We start from the raw sequence: 23,485 nt of genomic DNA on the forward strand, positions 1-23,485 counted from the left end.
TTGGGCCAGCCGGGCCGCGCGCCGGGTTGAGGGGGGATGGGGGAGAGAAGAGAGATGGGGGCGCACGACGGCGGTGATGGGAGGGTTGGGTGGTGAGGGTGATTACTGGGTTTGTAGATCGATTTGGCTGGTATGGACAAGTTGATGCTCGGTAGTTTCCGTTGATGTCCCGAAGTGTCGGGCTTCGGTGACCCGCCTGCGGTTGACCTCCTTACCACGACGGGGGTCCACACCGGGACCGGGGTTATTTGCAGGCGTCTTGGCGGTGGCACACAGACCAGGGCACGATCCATCCAACGAACCAGTCCAGCGGCTCCCGTTTTGGTAAGCTGGTCGTCCTTCTCTTTTGGTTACTTCGAAGTCAATTCTCCATCGGTTTGATCATCATGTCAATAAGATACAGAAAGCTCGAGGAGCCAAAATGACGCTTAAAAACACAAACAAAAGGATTGGCCTGTTCCCGAGATGCACAGGACGGACCCAATGACGCATGAGGCTCCTGGACGGGATGTCGGTTGCAGGAAAGAGCGGGGTGGTGGGGGTGAGAGAGGGGCACTTGTCAATTTAGGGGCCCCTCCCCCTTCAGCTCTGCCCTATGAGGCCGAGCCAGAGCCCCGTCTCGTCAAGTTGTTGTTTGAGTTGGGCGACACCCTTTGTTGCCAAAGTTCAGTGTTACCCTCCGTTGTCGCCCAAGAATTCTTGTTGTGCAAAGACGGCCTTGCATAGGTGGATGAACGAAGAGAAGAGACCTAACCTCCATTCAGCAAAAGCGGCACTTTGCTTGGTTGGTTGGTGGCTGGACTGGACTATCGTCAGAGCATCACCCCAAGGACAAAACACCTTTTCTCTCAAACTCTCGGCCGGCCAAAGCGGTGCCCTTCTTCCCGGCCACTCCCATTTTTTCTTGATTTTCCCCCTTGTCATTATCGATCTGCAGCAGCCATATTAGAAGAGAGACATCCCTAAAAATGGCCGACCAAGAGACCTTCCCGCCTCCCCAGCGAGCAGCAACTTACACGCTGCCACTGCGACCTCGAATGGACAGCGGCGACGTGAGAGAATTCAGCTTGGGGCCAATGGCCGGCACCCCAGACGCACAACACGACCCGGCCGCAGTGCCCCGGGGCTTAGCCTCACCAGACATATCCGTGGAATTCGCTGGCGATCACCACCTCGACAGCAGCTCTGATAAGCCAGAGCTGTTACATCCTCGCTCTGCGCCCCCTCACGTGCAGCACTTTCAGAGCCCTCTGAGACACCACAAACGGACACCTTCGGTTCATCGTGAGATCAAAGAGACGCTCAACGCTCATTCAGAGTACACAAGTGACGATTCTGACGGCCGCTCTCACTTTCGCGTCAACCAGTATGTCATTAAGGAGGAGATTGGGCGCGGGTCGTATGGGGCCGTCCACCTTGCTACTGATCAGTTTGGGAAAGAATATGTAGTTACCCCTCAACCCCTGTTTTCTCACCTATGTTCTAATACCTCCTCCGCAGGCCGTGAAAGCCTTCTCCAAAGCCCGTCTCCGCAAACGGATACAATCCAACATCCTCCGCCACGGTCCGAGATCACTCGGCCGCTTCCCCTCCCGGGCTCCCTTTGGCGCCCCTGATCTCCCCATTGCCCGGTTGACAGATCAGCGAGCAAAGGAAGCGCAGGACCCCCTCTTTCTTATTCGTGAAGAGATCGCCGTCATGAAAAAGCTCAACCACCCCAACCTAGTCCAGCTCATTGAGGTGCTCGACGACCCCGAAGAAGACACCCTGTACATGGTGCTGGAGATGTGCAAGAAGGGTGTTGTCATGAAAGTTGGTTTGGGCGAGTCAGCCACGCCGATTGATGAAGAGCAGTGTAGGCATTGGTTCAGGGATTTGATCCTGGGTGTTGAATACCGTGAGTTTATCGCCACCGTCCCCCAATATGAAGGTCAAGTTGACATGTGAAAAGTGCATTCTCAGGGTGTAGTCCACAGGGATATCAAACCCGATAACTTGCTCCTCAACGAAGACGACGTTCTCAAAATTGTCGACTTTGGCGTCTCGGAGATGTTTGAGCAGTCCACCGACATGAAGACAGCCAAGAGCGCCGGGTCACCGGCTTTCTTACCTCCTGAGCTCTGTGTTGCCAAACATGGTGATGTGTCCGGCAAGGCAGCTGATATCTGGTCTATGGGCGTATCACTGTACTGTCTCCGCTACGGCAAGATCCCGTTTGAAAAGTTTGGAGTATTGGATATGTACGAAGCTATCCGGGCAGAAGCTCCCTTCATTCCCGAGGGCGAGAACCCTTTATTTGTCGACCTGATGGGGAGGTTAATGGAGAAGGACCCAGAGAAAAGAATCACAATGGAGGGACTTCGGGTATGTCTGCCCCCTTTTTTCTTTTTTTTTCTTTTTCTTTCTTGTTTTTTTTTAAAAAAAAACATTTCCCCTCAAAGCTAACAAAATAGAACCACCCCTGGGTCACCAAAAACAACTCCGACCCCCTCCTCCCCACAGATGAAAATTGCACCGACCCCGTCGACCCCCCTAACCCGTTGGAAGTAAACCACGCTTTCACCCGGCGAATGTCGCATCTTATCTGTGTGATGAAGGCGATTCGCAAATTCAAGTCGTTGCTCTCTACAAATCCCAAGCCGCCAGGGTCACCATACCATCACTCCCCTCGCCCATCTGACACGGCTGATTTTGCCGCTTCTATTGTACGTGAGAGGCAGCAGTTTCTTCAGTCTCCACCTCCACACCTCATTCCACCCTCAACACCACCCCAACCTTTGCTGCTGGGTATCGGCACTGGCGGATTGGATACGTTTAGCAGCAGTCATGATGATGCGGGACTGGGAGGGGACCTGGGGATCGTGGCGGACAGCCCGACGGCGGCGGATTTCAACATTTATGATAGGGCTTTTGATAAGGAGGTGGAGAGGATTAAGGGGATGAAGAGTAGGGATGGGGACGGAGGGACGACGATTTATCATACGAGGTTTAATGACCCCGAAGAGAAAAATGAGGGGCTTTGGGGGTTGTTTAATAAGACTGCTCAGCAGCAGAAGAGGAAGGATGAGGGTATTAGTGGGTTTGCGGAGTTGGTCAGGGTTGCTGTCGCTAGGGAGAAGGAGAAGGAGAAGGAAAGCAAGAAGGGGGCTGGTGGAGAGGAGGAGAAGCCAGCGGGAGAAGGGGACCAAGGCAAGACGGAGTGATGTACAGTCAAAGTTTGAGAGGGGTAGGTGGGAAAGTTTTGCCATTGGGTATTTTACAACAGCGAAAACAGCGGCTCAGGATAATTCACATGGAAGAGAAGTGGAAAAAGAAGGGGATATTGAAGTTTCAAGCGAGGGTTTAAGATAAGGACAAGCAGCGAAGTAGTAGCATTAATACCACAACAAAGGGGTGCGGAGGGGTGAACGGGGTTAGTATGACCAAGCGAGTGTGTTTCTTATTCATTGTTTGACTTTTTTGGGGCAGGATTGTCTTTGTTATGTGTCATGTTGGACCTCTGACGGTTGCTATATCTCTTTCTGTCATTGGCGGGAAAGCGAATGATGCACACATTAAAGGCGGCTGCCGGTGGTGGTTTTGATACCTCGATAGTTTGACAAGTTTGGCTTTGGAATACCTTGTTTTTTCTTCATTTTTACTTCTTCAGTCTTTTGAACTTCTTCTTAGAGATACTATAAGAATGTATGCCTCGGCTGCTTCGTGGTTTGCACACCCTGGGAGAGGGAGTAATGACGCAACCAGACTCAACCGGAGCTCCCACGTAGTAAGCCTGCCACACCGGAATTTCCGACAGAGAGACCTTCAGTTGGCCGTTTTATCGTTGTCACAAATACCATACGAGCACTTCACCAGTTGGGGTTCCCAATCAGCACAGCCCAGCCACTCCCACAGCCTCGACTCTAACCATAAAAAGCCGCGCTCACATGCAAAGTCCCGAGTGCCATACCTTTAATGAAGCCTGCCTCTGACTGACCGAGTGAGTGAGTGAGTGAGGTAAGCACAACCATCAACCACAGCCCCATCACGTCAACACTCCAAACCAAACTGCCAGCCTCACCCATCTCATATGACACTTACAAGTGGTCTTATCCCGTGCCCTATACCGCTCCGCTCTGACGATCCCCGTCTCCGTTCACGGAAGAACAGGACCCAAATCCAGAAAAGCACAACATTTCGCATGTATCCAAACAAAAAGTCCCGAATAACACAACAGCACTTTCCACCGCAAAAGGGCCAAGCTCAACAAGGTTCCCCCAACTTCCTGGGCGTTTCTTGTTTCTTGCCGCCACGGGCCTTGGCAAAAGCTTGTCTCGATCGGAATACCCACACTTGAAAGCACCCCCCTGCCACTCAACCCTTTATGAATGCGCGGTGGAAAGTTCACTTCCACGGAAAAAAACACCGGAAGTCAAAGCAGATTTCCGCGGTGAAAATGCCAAGGAGAATATACATATGTACGGATGCTGTACATATACCTCTCGCCGGTCCTTGTGTGCTGTGCAGTGGTTGCAACAGGCCAGGCCCGGTCGCATGCAAGCACGTACGTACATACAGTCCTTTCTTGCGGTGTGTGCGCGGAAAAGGGGAAATGAATGGCAGGCCGGCCCCCCGGATGTGTGCGTGTGTGTGTGTGTGTCTTTTCAGCGAGTTATCTCAACCACGTGTATGTAGCAAGTAAATACGTACGTCCATCTGGATGTCGCGGTGAGAAAACCACTCTCTCCCCGTTCCTTGGAAACACTTGCCATCAAATGTGTGATGAGTATTGGCTCCAATAGGACCCAACAGTAACCACGCCAGAACCCAAACGTTTCGATTCGAGTAAGTTCACATGTCAAAGACATGGCCCCGTTGAAAGCGCACACCGCAGAATACCCCGTGGTGATAACGCCTGCCACTTTTTAGCTGCGTCTGTTAGTTCAACCCTCCAACCAACCCCTCCTTCCTCAAAGTCCCCAAAGGGAGAGCAGAACCTCCCATCACGCAACGCATTAGCTGGTTGGTGACTTGACCAGAAAGCCAGACCCAAAGTAAACTAGTTGAATAGCCGCTCTCACCTTCTCCTCGACCCAAACGCTGCTGCTGCTGTGAAACTCCTCATGGTCATCCGACGGGCCGGTGGGTTGTTCGACACCATCGTCCCCCACAAGCTTCATGCCAAGAACCGGGTCATGGGGTTCTCAAAAGAATTGTTGTGTCCCAAAACACCGGGTAAAAGAGGGGGGAGAGGGAAAAAAAAACACAAGGTGATCTAATCTACAAGAGGCTCGAAACATTCCCATGTTTGCACGGGATGGGAGAAAAGGGCAAAGAGCAGGAGGACCTTCGGCTCCTCCAATGCAGGCCAAGAAAAGACCGATATCAGGTCCCTTCACCGCAACCGCCCATCGGATGCTGATGCTCCCTTTGATGATGGACAGAGCGGAAGAGCTCCGAGTGGAGGGGGTTGTGCCACCACACAACACAAAACGATGTTCAAGTGATGGGTGGTATTGGAAAGGGGGGGGGAGAAGAGGGTGAGGAGGAAGATGGCGATTCTCGTGACTGGGCCAATTGGCCAATTGGTCGCTGAGGCCGGGTTGCTGACAATTGCTGAAGCATGATGATGAGAGAATGCGACGAAAAAGCAGACATGAAAGAGGAGGGAAGGGAAGGGGGAAAATGCCTCATAGACAACAGGTTTCATGCTCGAATAGGGAGAAATGGTTGATCAATGCTGCGTAGAGGTCGCAGGGCCCTGTCCGCACAACGTGGTGGACTATCGTATGTGGCCATGGGCTGAAGCAGTGGTCAGTCAACGGCACACCTGCGTCAGGGCCTGGTCGCCGGCCACGTTTTGATGCTGGAAAGGATCCCGAGGGTGGGATGGGAGATGGGAGTGAGAGGTAACTGGAAGATGTGACCAATTTCCAGCCAATTTGGGGTGGAAGTTCCGGGACAAGAGTTGCTCTCGCTTCGGCGGGCACCTCCTCCCCGTCCGGCCGTGTGTGCCCCCGCATCTGCCCCAGAACAAAGAGCCGGGAGGCCGCCCACGGCGCCAACGAGGCCGGCACCGGGGGGGGGGGGCGCATGGGGTTTTTGATGGGCTGGTGGAAACAAAGATGCGTTGCCAAGGCCGGCGAATCTGTGCGGATGTCCCTCTTGGGGATCATCGGGTGGATACAGGAGAACGTTGCTCTGCCAAGACTGCGACTAGGGCGTGTAAGTGCGGGTTATTGGGTTGGCTTTTTGCAACTTTGACCGATGGGCCTGTTGATAATTGATCGGTCATGAGATGCAGAGTTGTATAAAAAGAACGCAACAGAAGCTTGTCGTTGTGTGTTTGAAGTGGAGAGACATCCCACATTCCGTGGTTTTCATCGTGGCCGCCCTCGCCCATCATCTCGCCGGCCCAAAGCAGTTACGAAATGGCAACAGTTGCAGGTGCCTTGCATGAATAGGGATGGATCCAGTGGAGGTTGTTTTTTTAGAATTTCACTGAGAGAGCAAGAACAAACCTTGAATTCAGCGAGATCCAAACGAAATAGCCAATGGCAGGACAGGCAAATCTAACCATGGGGGTCTAGAATTTGCCTTTTGACAGCACGGCCGAGGCTGGGGAGCACAGCATATATCAAAAAGGGAGGACATCACAAGCGGCTGCACACAGGGAAGTTTCTTTGGGGGTTTTAAAATATTGGCTATCTTTTGTGCCGAAAAAGGATGGCGGAGAAGAAGGTCTGGAGCAAGCTGGGGCACGGCCGGGCAGGCTCACAGCCGAAGAAATGACCCAGATGTTTGGCTCCCGTGGCTGCTTTCAGACAAAGAAGGGACAGAAGTTTGAGCCTCCATTCGGATATCGTAGGGCTTATTACATAACGTGGAATTCACGAGAAGAAGTTGTGGTTGGTTTTTTTTTTTTTTTTTTTGGTTTCCCGCCACCTTAGAGTCACTTCCTTGTTTCTCACAGGTACTGCGCACAAGTACCTCCATACATGCACGATAGGTTGTGGTACGTACCACTCTACCCCATCCCACGAGGGTGTTCCGTCCGTCCCTTATTCACGTCCCCCTGGTAATTTGTTGCCATACGGTACAAGAGTACATGTTTGGCTGCTGGGAGAAGGCTGTCCTAAAGCGGACCTGTTCCCTTTTCCCCTTTCATTGGACTGATCAAATTCACCGCCCGTACGCGGTGACGAGAGAGGGGTTGCAGCTTGCCGTGCAGAAAGAAGATTGCAGCTTGCTGACGTCTCGGAACTATAAGGCTGCGAGCTTCGATCAGCAAGCAGGCCGTGTTGGTTTGGCCCTTCCATCTCCTTCTCACCAACGGCCGGTCGTTGCCTGTCCTCAGGCCTGCGTCTCGCGCCCATACATCTTCTACCTCGGTCATCCAAGGAAGAGATTGGCGAAGAGTGAGAGGGCCAGCCAGCCAGTCTGGTCTGTCAAAGACTCCTCCATACCCCCATCAGCCGACGGCATTTTTGCCCCCGCTCTGTCCAACCCGGCGAGCTCTTTTTACCTAAACCTTTACCTTTACCTTTACCGTTACCTACCTTTACTTCAAGCCCCAAACCGGAGGGGAAAGCAACGGCACGAACCAGTCACGACACAAATTTTACCCTCGCCCTCAACCCTCTTACATAACCAATAACAAACCGAAACTGGCTCTCTGTGTCACTTCTTCAAGCTCTCCTCAGCCATTACTTGACCGATTCACCATGTCCGATTCAATCCTCCTGACCAAAAAGTCATCATCCGGCACCCTGCTCCTCGGCCACTACTAATATCTTGGAAGAGCCACCCTATCATATCAAAAGCCCCAGGAGCAATTCCCATTTCAGCGATTCACTCGCCTCCCGAGCTCCACTTTTGCAGCACTCCACATCAACGACTTCTTGATTTTCCGCTCGCGCTGCTTCATCCCCCTACCTCTTACTCCCACAGACTTTTCCCCGTCTGTCCCCGACAGAACTCAGCAGCGACAACAACAAAAAACCTTGGCAGTTTTGGTCGTTATAACAGGATAGCCCCGGGCTCTGCCCACCAAGACCACAAGGCGCGTTCGCCGCCACTACCATCACTGCTGCTGCCCTGCCTTTGCTCTTGCATAAGCGCAGTGACTGAAACCACCCGACTCGCTTACCTCTTTGCCCGCTCCAGCACTGCGGCACCCGCCATCAATATTCTCCTACAGCACCGTCCAAGAAGCCCAGCGCTCTTCTCGCATACCTAAACATGTCAACCACCGCCGATGCCAAGCCTCCCTCCACGAGGTCCTCCCAGGCCCCGTCAATCAAGTCGGTCGATATCCCGCCCAGGTCTCCCAACCTGAACGGTCTGACCGAGCAGCCCGCAAAGCCCGTGGAGAAGGCGTCTGTAAAAGACCGTCTGACGCGCATGTTCTCAACCAGAGACGCTGCCTCTCGCGCCGCATCCACCGACGGCAAGCCCACTCCCAGCACCGGCACCCCTGGCAACACTTCCCCGCCGCCCTCGAGGCCCTCGGCCCCAGAACGTAAGGGTTCGGTTGCGTCAGACAAGTCGCCCGCCCCGACCACTGCGACAGCGAGCAAGTCCAAATTGGCAAACGGCAAGGATGGCCACTTGCAGCGCTTCATGCTTCTTCCAGACCCTCCCGGAGGACACGAGCACCACCTCAAGTCGTCGCGTCGCCAGGAGAGGTTAACCGACATGATCAAGGGGCTGCTCGGCCGGAAGTCTGAACCGCAGCATGCGGCGCCTGAGAATGACCTTTCGCTCGTCTCCAACTGGGTCGACAATCTGAAGCGGGAAAAGGAAGGAGGCTCTTCGGCTTCGGACAAGAAGGCGGCGAACGGAGCCGGTGGCTTGGTGGAGAAGTACGGCAAGTGCCAGGAGGTGGTGGGCCGCGGCGCTTTCGGCATCGTAAGAATTTCCCACAAGAAGATGGAGAATGGTGTCGGCGAGAAGCTGTTCGCCGTCAAGGAGTTCCGCAGGCGTCCAGAGGAGACCGAAAAGAAGTATAGCAAACGTCTTACGGCCGAGTTCTGCATCTCTTCGTCTCTCCGCCATCCCAACGTCATCCACACGCTGGACCTGGTTAAGGACTCAAAGGGCGACTATTGCGAGGTGATGGAGTTCTGCGCCGGTGGTGATCTTTACACCCTTGTCCTGGCGGCAGGCAAGCTCGAGGTTCAGGAGGCGGACTGCTTCTTCAAGCAGATGATGCGTGGCGTGGAATACATGCACGAGATGGGAGTTGCCCATCGCGATCTGAAGCCAGAAAACTTGCTTCTCACCACCAACGGCGGGCTCAAAATTACGGATTTCGGAAACGGAGAGTGTTTCCGCATGGCCTGGGAGAACGATGCGCACATGGTGTCGGGCTTGTGCGGCTCGGCCCCTTACATTGCTCCAGAGGAGTACATCGACAGGGAATTTGATGCCCGCGCTGTGGACGTCTGGGCTTGCGGTGTCATTTACATGGCTATGCGGACTGGTCGTCACCTCTGGCGTGTGGCCAAGAAGGACGAGGATGAATTCTATGATCGGTACCTTGAAGGACGGAGGGATGAAGCGGGCTATGGCCCGATAGAGTCGTTGCACAGGGTAAGTGCGATTGTGAACCATTACACTCTTTTGACTCGCATTAACCCACCATCCCCCATTTAGGCCCGCTGCAGGAATGTGATTTACTCCATCCTCGACCCAAATCCGTCTAGAAGAATCACAGCCTCGCAAGTCCTCAAATCTGAGTGGGGCCGTGAGATAAAACTGTGCAAGGCTGGTGAAGAAGGTCTTTAACACGAGCTCCGTCAGGCTGGATCGAAATTGGAATGATGTTGTTGTTTATGTATAAAATAGCATTATCCGAGGGAGAACCACGTCTGGCGGGGCAAACAAACCGAAACAAAAAAACAAAAACACCAAAAAAAAACAGACCTTTTTTTTCTTCTTTTCTTCACTTGTTGTTTTTCGACAGAGGATTCATATCAAATACCTATTAGTTCTTTCTTCTTCTCTTCTTCTTCTTCTTCTTCTTCTTCTTCTTCTTCTTCTTCTTCTTCTTCTTATTTTTCTACTACTACTACTACTACCACAGCGCGCCTCTCATGGCATATCATGAGGCACCTTTCATTCTATTTCACGAAGCGAAATGACGACGACACTCTTACATGGCAAAGCACACACCCCCAACACACACACACACACACACACACACACACACACACACACACACAAACAAGCAAGGTCAAGATTCTCACGAGCAAAGTATTGGAGTTCGGGCGAATGATATAACTTCTTTAACATCATTTTTTTGGCAAACCATCGATTTCTCTTGCAGCCCTTACCATACTAATACTTTTCGCTTCGTTAGGAAGGCTGATTCTTTTTCTTTTCTTTCTTTCGTTTGTTCAGAACAGAGGGAATTGGGTTGGCCAGATCTGATTTTTTTTTCTTGTCTGCGTGTGTTCTCTCTTGCGGGCAAAAAGTGGGGTAAGGGAAGGGGAGGGAAGAAGAGGTTTGCAGAGGGGGGTTTGAACTACACTATTTTTTTTTATAGAGTAGTTAGAAGGGAGTAGGAGCACAAGGGGCAGGTGAATACTATTTTTTCTTTTTCTCTTTTACAACTTTTGGGGAGAGAAGTTAGGTGGTGATGGATGTGAGAGGCTGGGACATGACAGGCAAGCCGAGGATGGATGATGGCTATTTGAAGATGTTGATAATTTCAGCTGGTGGGGATGGATGAGAAAGAAGGGTTTGAACAGCGAAAAGACCAACACGCGGGGGGAGGGGGATTGCATTTTTCACGACAGACTACCACCATTTTATATTACAGTTTTCAAGCGCGGCGTAGGCAGGCGGGCGGGCGGTTGTTTATGCTTTTCTGGAGAGGTTGGCAAAGCGTTCGTTTTATCTGGGAAGGAACATATTTAAGTATAGTAATGTATACATGATACAATACACAGTCACGTTTGATGTACTCTTCTCATCATACTCACCAACACAGCTCGCTCTTGAAGAGTACAGACGCCCACACAGATCAGAGGAGGTTCTGCATGAATACACCCACAACCCAACCCACAACAGCCCAAATATTACTGAGGCAACTAACCAACCCACTCACTTCTGCAAGAGAAAGCAAAAGAACCTGAGCCAAGACGAAAACGAAAACTGCCGTCCCTGCCACAGTTGGTTGAATTTCGGGATGTGGGAGGGAGAAGAATGACCCTATGGAATGTCTTGGCTGACGTTTTCGTGGGATCGTGATAATTGGGGGGGAGGGAGAGGGAGGGTTCGGGATGTCGGATCGGATGTCGGCATCTTTTTTTTTTTTTCAAGGCCGCGTGGATCAAGGTCCAGGGTCTCGTCTCCTCCTTTGCTTTGGGTTGGACACTTAATCTCGCATGGGGCATCGCGTGGGTTGGGTTTGAATGGGGGGGGGTTTTGTGAAGAGATAAGTGTCCGTGGTTTGGTTCCTTGTGAGGGGGTTCAAAATGGGGCGGGTGATGGTCAGGTACGGGCAGTTCATGGTGCGATCTCCATCAATAGCGGCGGGTGGGTGGATGAAAGAATGGAAGGAGACAAAAGTCTTCTAAAAGGGCTTTTTTTCATTCAGGGGTAAGAGTGAGGGGAGATGGGAAAGGGTTCCTCTCTCTTTAGTACGGGGCGTGCTGTTGTCTTCATTCTTGATGGGGGTACGGTGCCTCAACACCATGTTTCTCTGGCAAGATGGTGGATAGCCAACAGTGTGGCTTAACGGGCTGAGCTACATGGTCCATTTCCAAATGATGAAATGCGGGATATCCCGTAGATCTCATGATATTATCTCGATTGTTACGCCCCCTCCCCGCGGGATTGGAGTTTCTCGTATGCGATCACTTGGAATGCAACAGCTGCTGTGCTCATGAACGATTATGTGTCACGGAAAAAAATGCATGAATGAAGGCCCAGAACAAAAGGGTTTTCCTCTCTCTCTCTCTCTCTCTCTCTCTCTCTCTCTCTCTCTCTCTCTCTCTCTCTCTCTCTCTTATATCCCCCTTTTGACCGCCGTGGAATATCTATCTCACTAGTCAGTCATGTTTGACTGAATGATAGATGTCGTAAAGAAGTCCAGAGCGAAATTGAAATCTCTTTTGCATCATCAAATCCACAACCCTCCCAATTTCTCACCACCGTGTGGATCATCTTGACGTCTCACAAACTAGAACCCCTTTCTCTGCCGCCACCCGCCCGCCTGGCACCCGCCCGCCTGGCACCCGGTACACCCCTTCCCCCAATCTATCTCTACTATTTATACCATATCCGTCGTAACCAAAAGACGTCACTCACTCGCACAAACCTTTCTTAGGGGAGTCGTACAAGCTCGTGTACTTAATGTAGACAGCCGACCCGATTTCACATCCGTCTTTTTGTCCTTCCGTAATACTACGTGGAACATCATCTCTCGGTACCTACTCAAGCGCGTCCACCCTCCCTTCATTGTCGTGTATCAGTATAGCATCTCTTCAACATACACTTCCCGCTGAACCATGGACCAACTCTCCATGCTCCTGCGCTGAAGAAGATGAGAAGAAACACTTGCTTGCATATTTCAAGGATAAGATTATACCACAAGCAAAATACACAGAAGCGTCTAGAAAGACAGCAACAGCAGACAAGCACAGCCGGTAAATATTTCACTTCTATTAAATACCTTACTAGATCAATAGTCGACAGAATTCCACGAGGCAGCAGGTAGGTAGTATTGACTGTACATATATCTCTCCTCCATGTACACACACACACACACACACACACACACACACACACACACACACACACACACACACACACACACACAGACAGACAGAAATACATCCCCTTAAAACCCATAGATAGGTTCTTTCATATCATCATTATTAAGCCCCCCCTTATAACCCTGAACCTCAACCTCCTCACCCGGAGAACAGAGCCATTGTCCAATGCCCTCCCCATGCCTTTCAACAGACAAGTAAATATAATCAAACTCAGCAAATCCCTTCTTGACTAGTACAGTGCGCGTTCAAGTAAAGACCACTGGCAAATCACAAAAGCAAAAACCGGCAACTGCCCAAAATATCAACAAACATATGCCATTTTCAAACCGCACATCGAAATCGTTCTTCGCACAACAAAAGTAAACAGAGAGAACCTCAACATTCAGTTGTCTGCGTGCATAGTAGAGAAACCACCCCAATAGGCAAATAAATAAACCAGAATAACCCCCCCTTAAAAAATACGCCAGCCAGCAGCACCCCCCCGAAATATCCCATCCCATTTCATACCAATCCATTTCATCCTCCAACTATCCCAGTTATTTTATTTCCTCTTCCTCCTCCTCCTCCTCCTCTTCCTCCTCCTCCTCCTCTTCCCCCACCCCCCTTTCTCCTCCACATAATCAAACAAATTTCCCCTTCCATCCCCTCGAAAATAAACCCCCAAAACCCCAAGCTCCAAACCCCAGAAACCAGCCCCGCCAGCCCAGATATATCAAAATCCAAAAATATCGAATCGTAAGAGGTAGTAGTGTAGTAGTAAAATTAATCACATCACAACAAAATAACCCCTCCCCCCACCAGAGCCTCATGAGTGAAACAGATCCCAAGCTCTCTCACACAGCTTCAAAAACTCTTCCCTCTTCGCCCTCTGCGTGTCAGGCGAGTCCCTCCCCCCCTCAAACGGCCCCGTCCTCCTGCTCGACCCCGGCGCGTGCGGCGCAGGTCTGCTCCCGTTCCCCCCCAGCGGCGGGCTGCCGTCCTCGTACTCGGCCCGGCTTCTCTTGGCGGGCGGCGCGTGGCTCGGGACGACATTGTTGCTGCTGATGCTCCGACTCGCGTCAGCATACTGCGGTATCCCGTCATATCTCGAGTCTCGCGAGTGTTGTTGCTGCTGCTGCTGCGGGTACTGGTGCGGGGACGGTGGTGTGGGGGGTTGCTGCTGGTTGCCTGCGTAGTGTACTAACTTGGGTAAAAGTTCCGGTCTGCCGCCTGCCAGTTCCACCTGGGCTTCCTCGGCCGACTTGTACTCCCTCGGCCGGCCTGGGGTGGACGCTTGCTGCTGCTGAGGTGGCGGGTGGTGCGGCGACGCAAGAGGGGCGCGGTTCTGGTTGGCAAAGAGCGCGTGGCCGCTGGATTCTGGGTGTCCGGAAAGGTTCTGTCCAAAAACGTCGGCGATGGGCGGGAGGCGATTGTTCGTTTGCTGGGCTGGTACGTGGTGAATGTGCGAGTTCCTGGCCAGGTTCGAGGGCTGGTTGGTGATGTGTCGCGTTAGCGGGTGCGGGTTGTGTCTCCCTGTGAAGGTCTGGCCCAGTGGCGCGGATTGGATCACGCGCTCGTTCGCAAACTGCTCGTGCGACGGCGCAACGATGCTCAGACCTGGCGGAGGCCCACGCTTGCGGGCAAAACCAGGTGTCTTTGCGGTAAATTGGCCTCCGTCCTTGTCGGCGGGACCGTCGCCCTTGGCCGACTGCTGCTGTAACCTCTGCTCGATAATCTGCCTCTGGTGTTCCCTGACGCTCATGCTGCGCTGCAGCTGCTCCTTCATGACTGGGTCCTGGGTTACGAAGCCGGGTGACAGGCAGGCCAGACCAACTTCCTGGATGCCCAGGCCGTCTCTGGCAGTCAGGGGCCGTCCTGTGGCGGGTGAGACAATGTTAGTCGTGTTCTTGGAGAGATCGAGCTTCCTCGGCCGGTGACGGGCTGTGGGCAAATCGGGCGATCCAGGCTCCTTCTTGACGATGATTTTGGGGCCTTCTCTGCTTCGAGATCTGTGCGTGGTGCGACGGGACGGGTTAGTAACGTTGCCCCAAATGAAACAAGAGACCCAGGGCTGATGGGCGCAGCGCAGCAGCTGGAAAGGGGGGTTGGAGAGCAAAACTTACGCGCTGGGTGGAGAGGACTTGTGAGCGGTGGGAGCGGCGCCTACACCCTTTGGGCTGCCGCTACCAGTGCGTGCTGGCGCTGGCGCTGGCGCGTTCGGGTTTGCGGACATGGGTGGAGGAGGAGGAATCGACTGTGTTGGCCTCTGGGCGCTGGGAGATGTGGTGATGTCGTTGCCAAAAGAAGGCCTGTCGTGAGGAGCCGGTGAAGGGGCCATTGCGACTGCGGTGCTCATGATGAGTTGTGTAGCGGTGGCGCGTTGCAGGCAATTCGAGGATTTGGAAGCGGGTTTGGAAAAACCGATCACTCAGATTTCCCCGAAAATTGGGGGGCAGGACCTAACCGGGGGTGGGTGGGTGTGTGTGTGTGTGTGTGAGGGCGATCCGAATCGAGAGTGTGTGTGGATGGATGAATGGGTTGAAGCGAGGAAGTGCGGCGGGAAAGAGGCGTCGAGTCGAGACCACGAATTGGATACTCGGTACTCTGTCTCCTTTTTCTTGGATTAATTGTGTGTCGGCCAGAAGAAAACCGGGCGCTTCTTTCTCCCTCTCCGCCTGCGTTGCGCTGTGCTTGTGCTGTGCTGTGCAATGTGTGCTGTGCTGTGCTGGTAGGTGCTGTGCGTCGGCGTGTTGCTGCAACCAAATGCTGCAGTTGCTGCACCTTCCTTTTTTTGGCAATGCACGTCGTAAAAGGGAAAGACGACACCACCACCCAAGACTTTTTGACGGGCGCTTGCGCTGGATTGGACCTTTGCTGGGATTCGTTGGATTGCTTCGGCCCGGACGTAGATAGTCGTTCCTGTTCTTCTCTAATTCCAATTCCAATTCCAGCTATTCCACCTGCTTAATCTCTTCCTTCGTCCCGTCTTCCTTGTTCCTTTGGGGGAGTCGGCCGATATATAGATGACCAACAAGACTAAATTATTGCGCCGCAGAGAAGCGGGCACGGGGGATTCGGTGGTGCTGTGTTGGATGACGGAGTGACCGGGGATGGGTTGGATGGTATTACAGCTACACGCCACAACTGAGGAGGCCAAGAGTGCGGTAGCAAGAGTATGAAAAACAAAAAAAAAAAACAGAAAAAAGACTTGAGCAAAACAAAGTGCGATCGAGGGTTATTTTGTTTCGGAGACGAGAAGAGAGAGAGAGAGAGAGGAGAGAGGGAATGTGTGTGAAATAATAATAAGGGGGAGGGGTACTGTTTCTAGTTTCTGGCGCGGGGGAAGGGAGGAGGGATGATGATGGGATGGAAAAGGATGAGGGGCTGTCTGTGAGACGGCGGCGGGATTCTTTTTAGGGGAACACAACTCGCATGGCCGGAGCTACACTACGCAGGTAAAAGGGCCAGTTCTGCCAGTCGTATAAGCGTGAACCGGGGGGCGTCTGGTATTAAAGGAGACGACGCAGACACGGTGATGCAAGTTGTGTGTGAGGTCTGTGGCTACTCCCTTGGTCACAGGTGGTCAGCCAGAGCGAGCTCTGATGGACGATGACCGTCAGTGGCTCTAGTGTTTGAGATTCGACGTCGTGGAGCACCAAGTGGAGGCCCATGTTGGCGAGGGGCGGGGCTTGGTTTGAATCTGATCGACTGGGAAGTGCCCCCGAAAAACTAGCCCTGTCCCGTATCAAAAAAGACCTGCTGAAGAGAGAGGTCAAAAAGTAAAAGGCCCATCTGGAGTTTCCCTATCTTCTACGTTTGACTCATGTGTTCACTCTCCTGTGGGCCCGCAATAAGTCCCTCGGACAGTACGAGTTTTTTTTTTCATTAAAAGCTCTTGAGGTTGTTTTGGATTGAAAGTGGAGGCACTCGTTATTGGCAGAAACACGGAGTCCACTGTTTCCTCTTTGGACCCCTGTCAGACTTCCCAGCAGCCATGACAGTGTCGCCTGAAACTCGTCTGTGCTGCAAGGAGGGGCGCAGCTTTATCAACCGAGAGCAACGTCCTCCCGTCTTTTTCCCCGTAGTGCTGCATCTCTAGGCCCTGTAGGTGCGGTTCATGATCATCAACAAACACGATAGAAATAGCTTCAAAAGATCGGCTCTCTGCTCATCAGGATCCCTCATGTTGCGGCAGCCTAGTAGAGGACAAACTGCCTCATGACTATGGGCTTTGATTGGGTCTCACGTCTCCTCCCAATCAAGGAATCTCTGAAGACTTTTTTTTTCAAACCAACTGAGACAAGGTCCAGATGGAAAGGACCTCTACGGAGTATGTGAGAGTGTGATATCGTGGGCTATAGTGAGGTATACTAGCGTGATCTTTTTCCCGCTCCGGGAACCATAGAAAGGATGACTTCGGATCTCTCCCACATGGCTGCTGCGCGGAACAAAGGCGACCGACTGATGGTGGGATGTCAGTTCAGAGGCGGCCAGATATCCGGAAGAGCCCATCGCCTGCTTCAGAGATATTGAACCGGGTGATGCTTATAAAAGATGCAACTATACAAAGTTAACGTGAGAATACGAGAGGTTGGAAAAGAGGAATGAGACCGCATTCGTTTCCTTGGTGCTTGAGACTCTTCTAAATCAGGTCAGCACATCACACATTCCGGACACCATCACCAACCAGATGTTGGGTCTGGCTGGGTATTTGTTTGGTGGCTGCAACAGCAGCAGCAAGACGGTGGTCTATTGAACCTCACCAGCGCTCCACCCAGGCTGCGACACCTGCGTTCTGGTGGGGACCCCTGAAGTTGGTGAGCCTTGTGGGTGGGTTGTGTGGGTTTTTTCGTCCATGATCGTCCACTGTGTTTTGCACGGTACGAGACAACTGTGCCGCCAACACCATCTCTCCTTCAAAGCCTCGATGAGATTTCCTTAAAGTCGCCTCCGCGACATCCCGCTCTCCCGCTGCGAGCTGCCATCTGCCGTTCGTGTTTGCTGCCCTTGTCTTCCTTTGGGGAGAAATGTACCTCGACGGGATTTCTGTGCGACTGCCGCCGTCGAAAGCCTGTCTGTGAGAATTATCTAGTCTGTGCTCGCCAAGGCTGTACCGCACAGACAAGCGGGGGATAAACGACAGGACTCGGACCTCGATCATAAAATCGACTTTTGACAGGCTCTTTTGGCGTTGATAGTGGAAGCCGACGGGGCTGTCTGTCCCAAATCCATAGGCCACCGTTGGTCGAAGTTGTACTCCGTACACAAGATGTTTCTCCTCTTGTCCAACACCTTGACCAATCAACAGCCTTGCCGAATATGGCGGTTGGCTCTCCTGAGACAAACACCACAAACTCGGAGGATTGGGCGGTGGTGAGAAAGACTGTGAACTGTCCATACGAAGCTGGTGAAAAAAGCCTCAACCTCGCTGTGGCGACGTTTTTCTTCTCTTCTTGTTCTCGTCTATCGTTTGGTCTTGGATGAGCTGCATGCGATAGCCGTGTTTCATCTATGTGCCGGCCGCATGAGACGGTGCTAACCCCGGAATCCTAGGATCGTCTGTTCCGGCCTTCTCGGCTGCCCCAACATCCTGATGACCCGATCCGACCCGGTCCAGGGGACACTGTCGAGGAGGGAAAAGAAAACACAACAGCGTCACATGGGGGTGGTTCACCAACACCCCCTTGAACAGCTGTTTTCTTCCTGCCTCATACGAACGACGTCTGAAAAACCGAACACTATAAACCCTTCCAATAAACCGTTCAGCTTGTCCCACACAGAGAGACTCGCCGAGATGCAGACACGAGTAGGTCACAGCAGGCCCTCGCTCGTCAGGAGATCATGCTGCTATCCGAGCCTCTCGGCAACGAAGCCATCTTCTGTGTCTTTTCTTTCGAGCCCAACAACCTGTGAGGTGTCGAGTCGAGCGCCTCCTGCCTTTCCACTGCAACCTTACCGCCCGCATTCTGGAATACCTGGATGCAAAGAAGAACCTCGGGAGGGTGGCATGCGTGAAGAGCCGCCCCTTTGCTAACGCGATCCTCACTCCGAGCACCCAATGAGGAGGGCATAAAGGTATACCGTTGGAATGGGTCGTCTTCCTGTTGGTTCGGGGCAGCCGCTGTCAAGCTAGAGGTGGCGTATCCCTTTCCAACCCTTCGTAAGTCCAAGTGCTATGGCCGAGTCGAATGATACAATGACTCCGCGAAAAGGTTAAAGACTGGGTCATATGCACAGAATTTTGAGTGTGATTGTCCGCCACTGTGAAGTGGCTTTTTGATCGCCTTGCTCATGAACAATTTTGTAAAAATGCCTGCGACATTTCTGCCGTCGGAAATGCGAAATTAAAGTTGAAGCAATAGTCAAGTACGGGAAAGAGCAATTGCGAGAACTTTTCAAGACCGAAAGGCTGTAATCAAACAAAACAAGGCTGAGCATCACAATGAGCGTCGTTGGATTTGAGTGTGGTGGGGAGAAGTGAATTCCAAGTTGGCGGGGGACGGGTGGCGGGGACGCCTTTTCCTGCCCCTGTCACAAGCTCTCTCTAAAAATTTCCAGCGCCCAATAAAATTTTCCGAATCCGAATATCAAGAACTCACTTTCATATTGACGACGGAACCTTCCACCTCAGCCTTGTACAATACAGAGAATTCGAATAAGCCAAATCTAAAGAGGCAAATCGACATCATAACTCAAAATGGCTGCCAGACCTGACTCGGAGGACATCGCCATGGACGATGCGCCCACCTCTCACCAGCCTGAGGTTAAGGATGATACTATGGTCGATGATGCGGGCGAGGACGTAGAGGAGGAGGAGGATTATGAGGAGGAGGAGGAGGAGGAGGAGGAGGAGGTTCAGAGGGTGAAACTGGTATGTCGAGTTCTCAAGTTTTGCTCAAAACTTTTAAAACTAATAAGTTTCCATCATAGCTTCCTGGGTCAACGGAAACTGCTGCCTCGTTCGAGTTTTCCAATGAGGGTCACACACTCGGCAATGCTCTCAGATATGTCATCATGAGAAAGTGAGTTGAGCTCCTAAGCTGAACTTTATGAAATTCTACTAACACAAACTGTAGTCCCGAGGTTGAATTCTGTGCTTATGCCATCCCTCATCCATCAGAAGCTAAGATGAACGTCAGAATCCAAACTTTCGGTTAGTTTTATCAGGTTTTGCATTTCTTTCCAGAATTAAGATGCTGATACCACCATCAGAAGGAACGACCGCAATCGAAGCTCTTGAGAAGGGCCTCCGGGACATTCAGGAGCTCTGCGACGTCGTCACTGACAAGTTTGTGGCGGCGGCAGACGACTTTGAGAAAAAGAAAGCCGCTGCTGCATAGCTTCATTCTGCTTGATATTCTGTACCAAGGATAAACTAGGCTACTGGCGTTTTAGGCGTGCTCTGGGCTGGGACATGCATAGGTAAAGGGGACACTTTATCATGGGCGGATGTGCAAAACAGCTGCTTGTTTTTTAAGGAATTGCGGCATTGCTCTTTATATACATCAAAAACAGAGGGTGTGATAGGCACCCATTCTAGTTGCGGCCCTGTATACAACTGTGAGCATGAGTGGAAGTATCTGTGTGAGAGTATAAGAAAGCTTACCTCCAGGAAACCGGAAACGAAGTTTGAGGGTAGGATCTTCTCGCCCCTGAAGTTCTCATCCTTGAAGTAGTTCATCAAGTGTGTGGTTTGACGCCAGAAGTTCATGGTTTCCTGCAAGCCCAAATGTCAGCTGTAGTCCCCCCATACCACAGCCCCTCCCACCTCCACCTTTCACCCAAAAGTCCCATGTATTGTTCCGCTTACTTGGTAGTCGGCATTGTTCTGCAAAAGGAGCATATCGACAACGGGGAGCTTGTTGACGAATCTGTGACGCTCGAACTCCTGTCTGATGCGGGTGCGGATGGCGGAGACGGGTTGGGGGATCGAGTACATGGTCTGGATCTCAGGCGCCTGGAGAAGTCCACCACAGTCAGAAATTGTCCCTTGCTCTACAACAACATCCATCTGCCTTGGACGTACCGCCCGAATCCATGCCCGATAGGCTGTAAGCACTCTGCTTCTCGCGTCGGCCCAATTGGCCGCTGCTCCGTTTGTCAGTCCGCTGTTTTTCTCGAACGATCTTGAAAGTAGAAGACTTACATTGCCGCGTGGTAACAGCGAATTGGGTAGGTGAGATGGCCATGGCGCCCGAGTTCGTCGTCGTTTGTTACGGTTCTGAATCGGGGGGTTTCTTGACGTTGCTGCTCTCCCACCTTGGATTGGCGGCAGCGCTCGCTCGCTGCGGAAGCTTTGACCACCTCGTTCGCTCACTTTAACGCCCTGCTGCTGAGAGAACCCCACTGCGTCAGAGGTGGCTTGCTTAGTCATTTACTATATCAAGCAGCCTTCTCAGCTTCGCGACTGACAACTTTCCAGCATTTCGCCCCACCATCAACTATTACACTCCTCAACCTAAATACCACGAATAAAACATCATCACTCTTTTTGCGATCTTCGATAGTTTCACACTATACAACACCCCCAAATCCAACCCTCACGACCCCCCTTCCAAAAAATGCCCCCCATCCGCCCCTCCTCCAAACGCAAGCCCCCCCCCGATGGCTTCTCCGACATAGAAGAAGACCTCCTAATCTTCTCCAACAAGATGAAAGACGCCCAAAACGCCCCCTCAGACAACATCCCCAAGCACCAAGCCCAATGGCCCATCTTCCAAATCTCTCACCAGCGCTCCCGCTACATCTACGAGCTCTACTACGAAAAGGAGGCGATATCCAAGCAGCTCTACGACTGGCTCCTCAAAAACGGTTACGCCGACGCGGCGCTCATCGCAAAATGGAAGAAGCAGGGGTATGAGAAGCTGTGCTGCCTGAGGTGCATTCAGACAAAGGAGACAAATTTTAACTCTACCTGCGTGTGCAGGGTGCCGAGGGCGCAGATGAAGGGGGAGGATAGGGAGGTTCAGTGCGTTAGTTGTGGGTGTAGGGGTTGTGCTTCTACTGACTGAAAGCGGGAAAAGGGACGGATGGGGGAGCGATGAAGGGGGGGGGAAACAAGAGGAGGATATCAGTGGGAGAATGGAAAAGGCTAACAATGGAAGGAGATAAAAGCAGATCAAACTGCGGATGGAGACCAGAGATCAGGCCGACGCAACGATAGAAAGCATTCAGCGGGGAGGATATAGCGGTTTTCTAGAGACGGGGATACTAATAAGGTTCCTATCGCACACATAGCGACATCATTCTGGGCGTTTTTGGAAAGGGATTTGAAACTGTAAGGCACCCCCACATGTACAGTGCGTTTCGTTTTGATGCTAGGGTGTTGGAAGCTCACATATCAGGCAGGAAACATCATAGCATCATAGAGGCGATCACTGGGTTGTTTAAATCATGAATATAATGAGAATCTCGATTAACTGTGTACAATATTCATCTCTCTGAGTCTCTTGTTTATCATACTTGATCCAACTGGGTATGTGACGGTGTAACCTACTCCAACCTGCCTTTGTGTTATTATGCTGAAACAGTGTCCAACTTGGAGTATAGTAAATACTATCGTTTCGCGAAACCGGCCCTTTTGCCACGGCCAAATCGTACGCCTCTTGGCACGAACTGGAGAGCCGACATGGCAGTCGAGATGTGATCCATTTCCACATCCGGCTTGCGCTCAGAACTAGCAGGTTCAACTTGCATCTCGTTATCCTCGGGTTTGGCGGCTGCTGAAACTGGCTTTTCTGTGTTGACAGGTGGCGTGCTGTCTTGGCTGTGCTGCTGTTGGGATTCTGAAGAGACAGGCGCAAGACTCGGCCTCCTGTTGCCGTTGCTGTCGGTTTTCTTATCACTGCCCTCCTTGTTCTCATCAAGCAGCAGCGACCGTCGCCCATCAATACCATACCGCGTGACCCCAAAGAAGAAGTTCTTGGGGTACATGTGCTTGGCGATGAGGTGCATCTGCCTCTTTTGTGGCGTCATACAGACTTTATCGCATGTTTCTACGAAACAGGTGTACTACACGAGTGAAGTTAACGAAACAAATGGTTAGACAGTTGACACAGACCTTGTATGAGAAGTGATCGGCTGAGATGAGAGAATTGGGGTTAATGGATTGGGATATCTGGGTGTTTGGTAAGGGGTGAGGATGGGGACTTACTGTGCGCTCTCCCTTGTCTCGCTTGACTTGGATGAAGACATCGTGATTTTCACTGATGTGCAAGCTGAGGAGATGGGAAGAAGGAAAGTTTTTGCGGCATTCGAGGCAGCGGTTGGTGTGTTCGTTGCGGTAGTGAGATTCGTATTCTTGGTAGGATGAGAAGGTGATTGGTTCTTTGTGCGGTGGGAGGGAGCAGGGCATGGGATTGTTGGTCTTGGTGGTGGTGATGAGGGAAGGATCCAACTCGGTGATTTTGGCTGCTGGCACTTGGGTGGCTGTAGGATCTGGTTCGGAAGTAGCGGGGACTTTGGTTAGAGGTTCGGATCCGTTGCTGATGCTGAGGAGAACAGTAGTGAAGGCTGAGCCCGGATCACCGGGGGCCTCGTCATATTCCCTTGCGCGTTTTCCCATTGTGTTTGATGCAGCCGACAATCTAGTTGGTTTGTATTAATGACTGTCAGGACTTCTATGCAAGCAAGCCGTGTTGATTGATACCTAGATACTTTTATCGGAAGAAGCATCATGAATCCCTCGCCGAATGACGATGTCGATTAAGCTTAGGCTGGCACGGACCTTTATGGGGTCCGAG

At 51.9% G+C, this 23,485-nt stretch overlaps 7 protein-coding genes across 7 annotated transcripts; 4 read left to right on the forward strand and 3 right to left on the reverse strand.

Annotated features, from left to right (window-relative positions):
• The first annotated feature begins 55 nt into the window (after nucleotides 1-55).
• On the forward strand, nucleotides 56-3,640 carry QC761_708060 (uncharacterized protein). Its single transcript, XM_062882355.1, has 4 exons — nucleotides 56-1,445; nucleotides 1,501-1,897; nucleotides 1,952-2,364; nucleotides 2,454-3,640. Exons 1-4 carry the CDS (start codon nucleotides 969-971, stop codon nucleotides 3,201-3,203), a joined length of 2,037 nt encoding a protein of 678 aa, XP_062728390.1. The 5' UTR covers nucleotides 56-968; the 3' UTR covers nucleotides 3,204-3,640.
• Nucleotides 3,641-8,220: 4,580 nt separating this feature from the next.
• On the forward strand, nucleotides 8,221-9,768 carry SAT4 (serine/threonine-protein kinase HAL4/sat4; the record flags this gene model as incomplete). Its single annotated transcript, XM_062882356.1, has 2 exons — nucleotides 8,221-9,573; nucleotides 9,637-9,768. The coding sequence occupies 2 exons, from the start codon at nucleotides 8,221-8,223 to the stop codon at nucleotides 9,766-9,768; spliced, it is 1,485 nt and encodes a 494-aa protein (XP_062728391.1).
• Nucleotides 9,769-13,569: 3,801 nt separating this feature from the next.
• On the reverse strand, nucleotides 13,570-15,099 carry QC761_708170 (uncharacterized protein; the record flags this gene model as incomplete). Its single annotated transcript, XM_062882364.1, has 2 exons — nucleotides 13,570-14,752; nucleotides 14,867-15,099. 2 exons carry the CDS (start codon nucleotides 15,097-15,099, stop codon nucleotides 13,570-13,572), a joined length of 1,416 nt encoding a protein of 471 aa, XP_062728392.1.
• Nucleotides 15,100-19,440: 4,341 nt separating this feature from the next.
• RPC19 (RNA polymerase subunit AC19) lies at nucleotides 19,441-20,291 on the forward strand (the record flags this gene model as incomplete). The annotated part of the gene is made up of 4 exons (XM_062882365.1): nucleotides 19,441-19,614; nucleotides 19,674-19,765; nucleotides 19,820-19,896; nucleotides 19,956-20,291. 4 exons carry the CDS (start codon nucleotides 19,441-19,443, stop codon nucleotides 20,081-20,083), a joined length of 471 nt encoding a protein of 156 aa, XP_062728393.1. The 3' UTR covers nucleotides 20,084-20,291.
• On the reverse strand, nucleotides 20,171-21,022 carry NdufA6 (ndufa6 NADH-ubiquinone oxidoreductase subunit). Its single transcript, XM_062882366.1, has 5 exons — nucleotides 20,890-21,022; nucleotides 20,770-20,831; nucleotides 20,554-20,700; nucleotides 20,350-20,460; nucleotides 20,171-20,291 (listed from the first exon to the last, which is right to left on the reverse strand). Exons 1-5 carry the CDS (start codon nucleotides 20,930-20,932, stop codon nucleotides 20,280-20,282), a joined length of 375 nt encoding a protein of 124 aa, XP_062728394.1. The 5' UTR covers nucleotides 20,933-21,022; the 3' UTR covers nucleotides 20,171-20,279.
• A 282-nt stretch (nucleotides 21,023-21,304) lies between these two features.
• BUD31 (Component of the SF3b subcomplex of the U2 snRNP) lies at nucleotides 21,305-21,754 on the forward strand (the record flags this gene model as incomplete). Its single annotated transcript, XM_062882367.1, has 1 exon — nucleotides 21,305-21,754. One exon carries the CDS (start codon nucleotides 21,305-21,307, stop codon nucleotides 21,752-21,754), a length of 450 nt encoding a protein of 149 aa, XP_062728395.1.
• A 392-nt stretch (nucleotides 21,755-22,146) lies between these two features.
• QC761_708200 (uncharacterized protein) lies at nucleotides 22,147-23,440 on the reverse strand. Its single transcript, XM_062882368.1, has 2 exons — nucleotides 22,897-23,440; nucleotides 22,147-22,754 (listed from the first exon to the last, which is right to left on the reverse strand). Exons 1-2 carry the CDS (start codon nucleotides 23,305-23,307, stop codon nucleotides 22,299-22,301), a joined length of 867 nt encoding a protein of 288 aa, XP_062728396.1. The 5' UTR covers nucleotides 23,308-23,440; the 3' UTR covers nucleotides 22,147-22,298.
• Nucleotides 23,441-23,485: the final 45 nt, after the last annotated feature.

The sequence above is a fragment of the Podospora bellae-mahoneyi genome, chromosome 7, assembly GCF_035222275.1.
Source record: "Podospora bellae-mahoneyi strain CBS 112042 chromosome 7, whole genome shotgun sequence".
Classification (NCBI taxonomy): Eukaryota; Fungi; Ascomycota; class Sordariomycetes; order Sordariales; family Podosporaceae; genus Podospora; species Podospora bellae-mahoneyi.

What these genes read in the sequence shown, in the direction of transcription:
- QC761_708060 (XM_062882355.1), top strand. Translation starts at nt 969, where the DNA reads ATGGCCGACCAAGAGACCTTCCCGCCTCCCCAGCGAGCAGCAACTTAC. An exon ending in ATCAGTTTGGGAAAGAATAT is followed by an intron (nt 1,446 to 1,500) that starts GTAGTTACCCCT and finishes CCTCCTCCGCAG; the next exon opens with GCCGTGAAAGCCTTCTCCAA. An exon ending in GATCCTGGGTGTTGAATACC is followed by an intron (nt 1,898 to 1,951) that starts GTGAGTTTATCG and finishes ACATGTGAAAAG; the next exon opens with TGCATTCTCAGGGTGTAGTC.
- NdufA6 (XM_062882366.1), bottom strand. Translation starts at nt 20,932, where the DNA reads ATGGCCATCTCACCTACCCAATTCGCTGTTACCACGCGGCAAT. An exon ending in CGCTGTTACCACGCGGCAAT is followed by an intron (nt 20,832 to 20,889) that starts GTAAGTCTTCTA and finishes CAAACGGAGCAG; the next exon opens with CGGCCAATTGGGCCGACGCG. An exon ending in AGAACAATGCCGACTACCAA is followed by an intron (nt 20,461 to 20,553) that starts GTAAGCGGAACA and finishes TTGGGCTTGCAG; the next exon opens with GAAACCATGAACTTCTGGCG.
- QC761_708200 (XM_062882368.1), bottom strand. Translation starts at nt 23,307, where the DNA reads ATGGGAAAACGCGCAAGGGAATATGACGAGGCCCCCGGTGATCCGGGC. An exon ending in GAGACAAGGGAGAGCGCACA is followed by an intron (nt 22,755 to 22,896) that starts GTAAGTCCCCAT and finishes TCACTCGTGTAG; the next exon opens with TACACCTGTTTCGTAGAAAC.